Source organism: Elephantulus edwardii, unplaced genomic scaffold (assembly GCF_000299155.1).
Source record: "Elephantulus edwardii isolate Elephantulus edwardi_28Jun2011 unplaced genomic scaffold, EleEdw1.0 scaffold00059, whole genome shotgun sequence".
NCBI lineage: Eukaryota > Metazoa > Chordata > Mammalia > Macroscelidea > Macroscelididae > Elephantulus > Elephantulus edwardii.
The window spans coordinates 7,764,104-7,776,113 of NW_006399809.1; the positions used below are offsets into that span (position 1 = coordinate 7,764,104).

General features: G+C 38.4%; 1 protein-coding gene across 1 annotated transcript in view; it reads right to left on the bottom strand.

Annotated features, from left to right (window-relative positions):
• The window catches only part of NME8 (NME/NM23 family member 8), a 95,239-nt gene that overhangs the window by 37,039 nt on the left and 46,190 nt on the right, over nt 1-12,010 (bottom strand). Inside the window, exons 8-9 of the mRNA XM_006887623.1 lie at nt 10,946-11,038; nt 7,738-7,922 (exon numbers count right to left, since the gene is read on the bottom strand). Of these exons, the coding sequence (XP_006887685.1) occupies nt 7,738-7,922; nt 10,946-11,038 (278 nt within the window). The remainder of the gene's footprint in view (nt 1-7,737; nt 7,923-10,945; nt 11,039-12,010) is intronic.

Sequence of the window (12,010 nt, forward strand, 5' to 3'; positions counted from 1 at the left end):
AGGATAGAGCAGGGTTTAGGGCTGTTGTACACAGGGTTGCTATGAGTCGCAGGCGACTTGACAGAACATAACAGCAGCAAAAACAACAAAGATGTATCTCCTTACCTTCTGACTGCTGGTACCAAGCGTGTTCATTGGGGCTCAAGCGAGATGATAGATCCTGTTGACAATTTCAATCTCTTCTCCATGCATCATGATACTGCCTACTGGTTCAGTGGTAAGAATATTTGTTTTCTTAACATTGAGATTCAATCCATACTAAAGGCTGCTTTTCTTGATCTTCTGCAACAAATGTTTCAAGTCCTTCTCACTTTCGGCAAGCAAGGTTGTATCATCTTACAACAAAAGTTATTGATGAGTATCCCTCCAATCCTGATATACTACAATCCTCATAGAGTCCATCTTCTTGGATAATTTGCTTACAGATTAAATAGGTATGGAGAGAGAATGCAACCTTGGTGCACTCTCTTCTCAATTCCATACCATGCAGTACTCCTCTGCTCCGTTCACACAACAGCCTCCTTGTGCAGGTATAGGTTCCATATGGGCACAATCAAGTGTTCTGCATACCCATTCTTCCCAATGTCAGCCACAACTTGTCATGATCTATGCAGTCAAATGCATTTGCATAGTCAATAAAGCACAAACAGACATTCTTCTGTTATTCCTTAATTTCAGCCAAATCTATCTGACATGAGCAACAATATCCCTGATGCCATAGCCTTTTCTAAATTCTGCTTGAACTTTTGGGGGGTTCCTTGTCTATGTACTGTTCCCACTGTTTTTAAATGATCTTCAGTAGTATTTTACTTGCATGTTATATTGCTCAATAATTTCCACATTCAGTTGGATTACCTTTCTTGGAATAGGGACAAATATGAACCTCTTCAAATCCATTGGCCAGACAGCTGTCCTCCAAATTTCCTGACATAACCTGGTGCGTGCATCCAAGGCCGCATCTGTTAATTGAAACAAGTCAATTGGTGGTATCCCTATGATTCCTTGGACCTTACTTTTGCCAGTGCCTTCAATGCAGCATCTACTTCCTCCTTGATTACCATTGGCTCATGTTTATATGATATTTCCTGAAATTTTTCGGTGTCAATCAAATCTTTCTGGTATGGTGATTCTGTGTATCTTCTTTTGATACCTTGTGGTTCAGTCAATATATTGTCCAAAGCATCTTTTAAGTTTGAAACATAAGGCTTAAATTTATTTTTCAGTTCTTTCTGCTTGAAAAATGCAGAGCGAGTTCTTCCCTTTTGATTCTCCAATTCCAGCTCTCTACACATTTTGTTATAATAATTCTGGTTTTGTTTACAATCAGCTGTGGTGGGAAGCTTCTTACATAGGCAAACAGGATCTGGTGAGCCGGCCTTTGTATTTAAAAATTGGTTGGGCCCTTGGGCACAGTATTAATTGTGTGTGGAGAGAGCACTTATCTAAGTGGTTCAGTATTTATCTGTCAGTTTGTTGTACTGAGATAAGTTGAAGTTGTTGCAATATTGAAATCTGTGCCACTAGTATGTCAAATGCCTTAAGGGTTTCCCAGTGTGGACAGGTTTTGGTGGAGCTCCCTGATTAAGCCGGACTAGGAAAAGGATGGGCCATCTACTTCCTAAATATTAGGCCTTTGAAAACCCTATGAACACTAAACAAAGAGAATAATTATAGTAGTGTACTGGCAGAACACAGATTGGAAGTTAGTTGAAAGGAGGAAAATCAATAAGAAACATATTTTAACAACTGGAATATGGAATGTGCATAGCTTGAATATTGGAAAACTAGATATTGTTAAAAGTGAAATGGAACACAAGAATATTGATGATTTACAATAGCTAACCACAAACTGAGATACTTCTGAGTGAACCTAACTAGAGACACAAAAGACGTGCACAAAGAACTACAAAACTTTTCTGTGAGACACAATAAATCATCTAATTAAATAGAAAAAATGTTCCCTGCTCATGGATCAGAAGACTCAATATTGTAAAAATTACAATCCAACCAAAGCAATCTATATGGTCAACATAATCCCAATATAGATACCAAATTCATTTTTTCAAGGAGATAGAAAGGGAAATTGTCCAGCTTATTTGGAGAGGAAAGAAACCCTGAATAAGCAAAGCACTTCTGAAAAACAAAAATGAAGTGGGAGGCATAGCACTCCCTGACCTCAAAATCTACTATACAGCAGTAGTATCCAAAACAGCATAGTACTGGCACAACAACAGGCAGAAAGACCAAGGAAACAAAACTGAGAACCCAGAAATTGACTCAGTAATCTCTGATCAACTGATATTCAACAAGGCAACAAAACATATCAAATGTGGAAATGAAAACCTCTTCAACAAATGGTGCTGGAAAAATTGGACTGCTAACTACACAAAAATAGTAGTGAAACAGGAGTCACATCTCATACCATACACAAAAATCAACTCAGGGTGGATCAGAAACATAGGAGTAAAGCCAAAACCATAAAGTCCATCAGAGACAAACTAAGACCAAACTTAGATGGCCTAGTCCATGTTACAAAGAGACTGTCAAAGACAGCCAGTAATGCACAATCTGAAGAGGATAAAATTGATGAATGAGACTTTCTAAAGATTAAGTCCCAGTGTGCATCAAAAACTTTTTCCAACAGTGTGAAAAGAAAACAAACAAAAAAAAAAACACCCTCACTATTGACTGGAAAAAAAATTGGCAATGCCATTGACACAATACCATTGATACAAGGGTCTCATTTCAAGAGTTTATAGATTCCTACAGTGCCTCCACAAGAAAAAAAAAAGACTGATAACACAAGGCAAAAGATATGGATATGGAAAGAATTTTCACAGAGGAAAATACTCAGTTGGCCAACATACAGTTGAAGAAATGCTCAAAGTTAGAGTAAGAGAGCAATAATAGTGATGCAAATCAAAACAATAATAAGATACCATTTCACCCCAGTAGTAGTGGCAAAGTAAGAATAGCAGGATAGCAAGTAATAAATGCTGGAGAGGATATTGGGAACAGGAACTCTTATACACTGTTGGTGAGATTGTAAACTAGTACCACTTTGGAAAGCAGCTTGGCATTTCCTCAAAAAGTTGAACATAGAAACTCCATACTACCCAGATATTCCTCTGATTGGAATATACCCTAAGAAAATGAAAACTGGGACAAAAAAAGGAGACTTGTACACCTATGTGAAAAACGATGTATAACTTTTTAAGTAAACCAGTATAAAAGAAAAAGTTTATATTGTAAAAACAACTATGAGATATAATCTCAGCCCAGTAAGAATAGCAAAATTTAACAGAACAGCAAACATCAAATGTTGGCAAGGTTGTGGAGAAAATGAAACCCTTATTCACTGTTGGTGGAAGTGTAAAATGGTGCAACCACTATGGAAGGCAGTATGGTGATTTATCAAAAAGTTGCAAATAGAAACACCATTTGACCCAGCAATTCCACTACTAGGAATATACCCTAAAGAAACCAAACTGCCACCCAAGCAGATATATGCACACCCATGTTTATTTCAGTTTTGTTCACAATAGCAAAGAACTGGAAACAATCCAATTGCCCATCAACAAACGAATGGATAGAGAAGTTCTGGCATATTCACACAACGGAATACTATGTTGCATTGAAAAACAAGGAACTCATGAAATATTATACAAAATGGTTGACCCTGGAGGACATTACACAATGGAGTGGACTTGGGGGGAGGGATAGTATAACAATGAAAGAATTATTCTTTTACTTTTCAAAGAGAAGAGCAAATAGGGGAGGATAGGTGGGCAGGCAGAAAAGTGCAACAATAAATGAATGAAAACCTTAAGTCTGTGTAAACTTTCATTAAAATTAATTAACAAGTTTTATATTATAAAAATGAATTCTCCTGTATTTATGCAAACTTCTCTTTATCTTTTTATAATAATGTTTTTGTACAATATTTGCCCTCTTGGAACTGACTTTTGGAGCTCAGAATGGCTTAGTGACTGGAACATTGAGCTGCCAACCTAAAGGTGAGCAGATCAAATCCATTCGCTGTTCCTCAAAAGAAAGATGAGCAATCTCCTCCTGTGGAATTTACTGCCTATTTAAACAAGTTTAAGGTTCAACTATGAGTTTTTTCTGAGTTGACAAAAAATAGTTTGATTCTCTCACTTAGCAAAATATCCTTGAGATTCACCCACGTTGTGAAGTATTTCAATAATTCTTTAGTGCTGCATAATATTCCATCGCATGAATATACCTAATTTCTATAACCATTTATCCACTGTTGTGCTCTAGAATTGTTTCTGTCTCTTTGTTACTATAAATATTGTTCAGTAAACATGGGCATACAGATAACTGTTCATGTAAGAGTTCTTAATTCTTTAGGATATATACATAATAGTGAGATTGTTATATTAAATGGTATTCCCATTTTCAACTTTCTAAGGAAACACCAAAACACTTTCTGTAGTGGTTGGCACCATTGAACATTCGCATGAATGTAGTGCATGAAAAAAACCCATTTCTCCACGCTTTGTAAAACTGAAATAACATCTCATTTTTTTTAATTAGAGGTACTTAATGTATATATAAATATATTTGTACATCATATATGTAATTTATTACATGTAATTATTGGAATTTGTGGTTGCTGTGATGCTAACACTGTGACACCGATGTGTCAGATGTGATAATGGTTACCCATGGTGGACAGTGTTTGGTAGAGCTGCCTAATTAAATCAAGCTTGGAAGCAGGAACGGCATCCTTCCGGAAACAGCTTGACTGTGGAAACTCTATGAATGTGGAGAAACAATGAAAGTTATACAAGTGTTCAAGTCTTTTGTTCATAGGGTCACTATGAGTCATCTACAACTCGACGACACTCAACAACAAGAGTTATTAGAATATATTTTTTTCATTCCCATACCAAAACCTAAACCACTCCTATAGAATTCACCTAACAGTAACACTAGTTTAAAATAGCAACATCAAGTTTAAAAGAGTATAACTCTTAATGGGAGTAGACTTCGCACTTGGAACCTACAGAGTGGTTGATGAATTCAAACTGTTGGAACTTAAGTTAGTATTCAAGCATGGAACATAACAACTAATCAGGGCCCCTCATTACTGTTATTACTGGATATGAAACACAAACTAATTGCCATCAAATCAGGTTTCAGAAAGTGTAAATCTTTCTGAGAGGAGATTGTGTAGTAGGGCTGGCAATAAGTCAGTTTCAACTAGATGGTACACAACAACAACTTTATCTTATAGGCTTGTTATGAGCCAGAAGTGGCTTGACAGGAGTGATTGTTCTTATGTGCCATTGAGTCGCTTGCTATAGGCTTGCTTTGAGCCAAAAATGACTTGTCAGGAGGGGTTGTTGTTGTTATGTGCCATTGAGTCATTTGCAGCTCATAGTTACTCTGAAACTTGCTCTATCCTGTGCCAACCTTGTCTCTGACACACCAGCCTCCAATTCCCCAGTCACTGAATCAATCCATTTCACTGAAGGTCTTCCTCTCTTGGGATGTCCTTCCGCCCTTCCAAGAATGATTTCCCTCTCCAAGGACTGGTCCACCTTGTAACATGCCTAAATTATGTCAGACTATATAGGAATCTGGACAGAAGTCGGTTTGGTTTTTCACATCTGTGAAGTAATTCTACAGATTTTGCCAAAATAAGATATACACATTTCATTCCACCATAAGTTTGTCAATTAAAATGCCTAACCTATTTATGTAATTATTGTGGGTATTGAAAAGAAAAGTAATAGTTTAAAAATTGAACTGAAATAAATCTTTTTGCCAGAAAAAACGGCATCAGCATACTGGTGACATCCCTTTTGCTATACTAGCACTAATATTTGTCTCACATACTTCAGGTGTGTTGCTAGGAGAGGCTATTCCTTGAAGAGGGACATCATGTTTGGGAAGGTGGTAAAAGAGAGGAAGACTGTCAACCAGAATGACTTATAGAGTGACAGCAGGAATTGGGCCCGAGTGTGTCAGAAACTTGTGAGGATGGCACAGAATAGGACAAGATTCAGATCTGTTTACAGGATTCCTAAGGATCTTACATGACTTGATGGCATCTAACAACAACAACAATAACAATAATAAGAAACACTAGTAAGTGTTTCAAAGACCTGGGTGTTTTGTTGTTGGTTTGTTTTTTTTTTATTTCAACTGTTCTGTAATAAAATTTGTTATTTTTAAGCCAAGCTTTTCCCACAAAAACTTCTCCCCCCTTGGCTCATTATAACTTCTCTCTCAAAATCCTGAAAATAACTGTATGCAAGCCTTTGTTGGAAGTTGCTTTTCTGAGTGGCAAAAATAAATAAGGGCTTTAATTGCGAATTAGAGTGTTGTGGATTTGAATTCATCAGGGGACAGGGGTGGGGTAGGAGGAGAACTTGCAATTTACTTAAAAATAAAAAATCAGTTTCTTAAAATCCAATGGATGAGAGTTCTACTATGACATATTTGGGATCAACATGAGTTGTTTAATACTTGGAATTAAGGCCTTCCTGCTATCTAGAAAACATGACAGCTCCAGAAACCAGTAGATGCCTCTACCCAATAACAGCCACTATAGTCCATTAGTAGTACAACTGGGAATGTTCTGAAAGTTATCAACAAGAATAAGCATTAGAATTGGTTGTCGACCTGGAGGAGACACAAATCCTGAAGTCACAAGTCACAGGCACTCTAAATTTCTGTTCACACACTTTATTTCAGTCATAACTCTGACAACTCTGTGTCAAAGATTTTTTCTATTCTGAATCTTCAGAGAAATAAAGATAGAAATGACAACACCTAAAACTAACATTATAAAAATTACTAATACTCGTTTTCAAGTAGGGAGCTCTGGTGGCCTAGTGCGAAGGAATTGCACTGCCAACTCAAAGGCATTTGTCAAGAGACTTGGTCTGAATCCACCAGTTGCTCTGCAGAAGGCAGATGGACAATCTTTTTTCCTGCATGTGATATTTGTTATTGCTGTTGTTAAATGCCATTGAGTCATAGGTGACTCATAGCAACCCTATGAACGAAAGACCTGAACACTTGTATAACTTTCATCATTTCTCCTGGTGCATAGGGTTTCTGGGGGCAAGCTGTTTTAGAAGTGGATACCACTCCTGCTTCCAAGCTTGTTTTAATCGAGGAACTCCACCAATCACTGTCCACACGGGTAACCATTATCGCATTGGACACATCAGTGTCAAAGTGTTCAGCATCACAGCAACCACGAGTTACCTCTGTCCAGCAAGTGGACAGACCAGTGCTATATGACCTAGAAGACCAAAACCAATTAAAACAAGTCCCAAGGACCATGAATTAAAGTCACCTATCTTTGGCTTATTAGAGTCACTTTCACGTGTGATATACTGCCTCTAAAAACTCGCTGTAAGGTCATCTATGAGTTTTCCTTTTGACATCAACAATCAGGACAATTCCAGCCTTCAAACTCTCATTACCATCCAGTTGGAAATGACTCCTAACTGATCCTCCAGTGGGTTTCCAGAGGCCATAAATTTCACAAGAGAAGACTGCCCATCCTTCTGCAACAGCTGGTGGATTTGAACTGCTTATCTTTGGGCTGATCACCAGAATGTAGATAGAAGAAAATACCTGTGGCTTTATCATAAAAAGTCTTTGGCCTTAGATTTTTGAGGTATTTGCACAATGAATTTCATTAGAATATTGCAAATGCACAGTTTCCTGGTTTTGAGTTACCTGCTCCACGTCTTCATCTCTAGAGATTTGTTCACATCTTTGACATCAGAATCATCTTCAGGTGATTCTTGAGGAAGACTCTCTGGTTCAGATTCAGGTTCTTCAAAGACTTCTTGTTTTTTATTTCCCTGAGAGAAAGCTAGAAGATAACTTATGCCAGATGTCATAAATGAGACAAAGTCTTCAAAGTCAGGCTACAAAGTAAAAATGATAAATTGTTTACTTTAGTTGTCTCAACTGGATGAACTAAAATGACAGCACTACCACGCCAATGTACCCCTTACTGACCACTTGGTAAGAGACTATGACCTTAATAAGTTTCTTGTTAATAAACAAATATTTGAAGAGTAAATGTTCACAAAGAGCAGAAATCTGAAAGACTGTTAAAAACTAAACAAATATCAGGTATTTTTACTAAAACCAATCCTAGGATTTCTGACTCCATTGATCTATGGTGAGGCTTAGGAATTACATTTTCTAGAGTGCTCCGCAATGACTGATTCAGCGGATTCAACATTTTTTGTTTACATGTGTGGAGGAGTAGGGCTTTGAATTGGCTCATTCTGGTTTGAACACCTACTGAAATTTTCACTTTCACCTTAGATATACTTAATAAGTATATCTTAATAAGTATATCATGCTTTTACATGATTTCCAGATTATTCTTACCGATCTGGGGATCTTACTAATGTGTAAATTCTCATTCAGTATAACTGGGGTGGATATGAAAAGTCTCAGCAGGGCCCTGGCCAGAGAAACTATTGTGAGTTATGAAATTAGTTCTAGAAATTACTGACCAGTAAAGCTTTCTGGTATAATGATTATTCTCTGAACTCTATAATACAGTAGCTACACATGGATAGATAGATAGATGATAGATAGATAGATAGATAGATAGATAGATAGAAATCCCTCCCGCAAACTCTTTGTCATCAAGCCAGAATCAACTCAAAGCTCATCCTCTGTTCCTTTATTGGGTTTCAGAGAGTGTAAACAGCATGGCAGGAAATTGCCCATCTTTCTTCCTTATAGTTGCTGGTAGATTTTAACCTCTAGAGAAGGGTGGCCTTTAAATTAACGGAGTAACTACTTATTGGCTATCCCACAAAGTGCCCCACATGTAACTGTAAAACTCACTCACTGCTGCTAAAGCAAAACTGACACATAGTTAACCTACTTTTGGGTTTCCAAAACTGTAACTCTCATGGAAGGAGTTGTTGTTGAGCATTGTCTAGTCAGAGCTGAAGTCTAACTGACTCTCCCAAGGATTTTCATAGTTGATGAAGGAGGAAGTTCAAGGTGCTCTGAAGGAATTGGGGGGAAAAGTCCCAAGAATTGATAGAATGCCAATTGACATATTTCAACAAGCAGAGGCAGCCCCAGAAGTGCTCAGCAGGCTGTGCCAAGAAAACTGAAGGAAAACCACCTAGCCAACTGACTGGAAGAGATCATAGCTATTCCCATTCCAAAAAAATGGTGGTCCAACAAAGTGTAGAAATTATAAAATGATATCACTGATAATATCACAAGCGAAATCCTGCTGAAGATTATCCAAAAGTGATTGAACTACCAGAAATGCAAGCTGGTCTAAAGTAGAGAGTACCAGAAGAATCTCTAACTGTATTTCATTGACTATGCAAAGGCATTTGACTATGTGGATCACAACAAACTGTGCCTAATCTTGAGAAGAATGGGGATCCCAGAACATCTGATTGTGCTCATGAGAAACTTATACTTGGACTAGGAGGCAATTGTCAGAACAGAACAAGGAAACACTGCTTTGTTCACAATCAGAAAAGGAGTGCATCAGGAATATGTCCTGTCTCCATACCTTTTCAATCTGTAAGCAGAACAGATCCTTCAGGAGGCTGAAATTTATGAGGAAGAATTTGGCATCAGAATTGGAGTAAGACTCATTAACAACCAATGTTATACAGATGACACAACCTTACTTGCTGAAACTGAGGAGGGCCTAAAGCATTTGCTGCAGGGCATCAAGGACTGTAGTTTGCAATATGGATTGAAGTTCAACATCAAGAAAAAGAAAATTCTCACCACTGGTCCCATTCACAGCATCATGATAGATGGAGGAGAGATTGAGATTGTTCATTTCAGCTTGCTCCGCTCAACAAACAACGCTTTTCACACAAGCAGTCAGAAAATCAAAAGATTAATTGCATTAGGAAAATCTGTTGCGAGGGATCTCTCCAGAGTGCTGAAGAGCATGGATGTCAGTCTAGAGACTGAGGTGCACCTGATTCAAGGCATGGTCTCCAAAGTTACTTGCTATGCATCAGAGAGCTGGACTGTGACCAAGGATGACAGAAGAAGAATCGACACCTTTGAGTTGTGGTGCTGGAGAAGAGTAATGAGCATACCAAGAAAGCTAACAGGTCTATTCTGAAGAGAGTGAAATCAAGCTGCTCCTTAGAGGAAAGTATTTTGAAACTCTGTTTCACATACAATGGGCTTGCAGCTGGGAGGAATCAGTCTTTGGAGAAGGATATGCTTGGAAGGCTTGAGGGACAACACAAGAAAGGAAGACCCCTGTTGAGATGAATTGACACAAAAACTGGGGTAATAAGGTTAGATATGCCAGAAATAGTGAGACTTGCTCAGCACAGAGCAAGATTCAGAGCTATTGTGCATAGGGTCGCTATGATTCATAGTCAATTCAATGGTGCATAACAACAACAACAACAAATCACAGGGAGGAGATTGACCATCTTTCTCCCATTGAGCAGCTGGTGGATTAAAACAGTATACCTTTGGATTGGCAGCATAATTCCTTATCACTAAGGAATTGCTTTGGTGACCTAGTGGTAAGAAGCTGTGCTGCAATTCTAAATAGTTCAACTCAACCAGCTGCTTTGTGTGGTAAGTATAGGCAATCTCTTCCCAAGCAATTTACTGCCTCTGAAAATCCACTAAAAGTTCATGGAATAGAGAGATCTTCATATTAACATACAAAATCAGATCATTCAGTCATATTCTGTTGTCACTACCTTCCTACTGGAGATGTCCTAATAGCTGTCACCCTGTAATCACTATGATATTGATACCAACAAAGAAAACTTATTCAGTTGGTTAGACTTAACAGTTTTCTATCTAGAGGATCTAAATCTCATAGTAGGGAGTTTTGATGGCTTACAGCTTCTGGTAACCCACTTTTATTTTCAAAACCACAATAGATTTTTGTTTCTTTCTACTTTCTTACCTCATCTGCCATCAAACTGTAGAAGTCACGAACATCTCCTTCGGGGAGAATTCTCATATCCTCTGCTGCTATGACAAATCCTGCCTCTGTAATCTTCAATTGTGGAGGAAAGTTAGAACCAAGACAAGTCAACGCAACACCACCAAACTTGCTCATCAGGTTTCTGAGGGACCCTGAAGGAGGATGAACTTCTAGGTGGCAAATGCATCTCTTTCTCTCATGGAACAGCGGGTAATTTTGAACTATCAGGCCACAATGTTAGTAACCACAATGCCACCACAGCTCCTCATGGCAAGTTGAGGGCATTTATATCCTGGGCTTAACAAAAAAATACCTAGTTTTATAATGTGTTTCCCAAAGAAGAAAGCTATGATAGCCTAGAGGGTAAGGATTTCTATTGTCCAATGGCAGGCAGTTCAAATGCATCAACCCAAAGGTAGTGGTTGTTGTTGTTGTTGTCATCAAGTCAGAATCGATTCATAACAGGACCCTCAGGGTAAACCATACATGAGGAGTTTGCCCATCTCTCTCCCTCAGGAGTTAGATTCAAACATTTCACTTTGGGTTAACAGCACATCTTCTCAGCATTATGTTACCAAAGCTGAGAGTTCTAATCCACCAGCTGCTCCCCAGAAAAAAGATGGGAGATAACCTACTATGTGTTTTACTACTTCTGTCAGTGATGAGTCAGTTCTGATTTGACAGTAGAGTCTGCATAGGATTTTGTGAATATACCATGGACTGCTAAGAAAATGAACAGGTTCATCCAGGAGAGGGTTAAACCAGGATGCTCCTTGGAGGCTAAGATTCGGAAGCTTTGTCTGACATACTTTGGACATGTTGCATGGAGGAACCAATCCTTGGAGAGGGATGCTTGGGAGCATAGAGGGATGGCACAGGAGAGGAAGACCCTCTATGAGGTGGATTGATTCAGTGATTGGGTAATTGGGGTAGGTGTGTTAGAGACAGTGAAATTGACTCAGGAAGAAGCAGGGTTTAGGGTTGTTGTACATAGGGTGGATTGCTATGAGTCGCAGGTGACTTGATGGAACAACAACAACAACA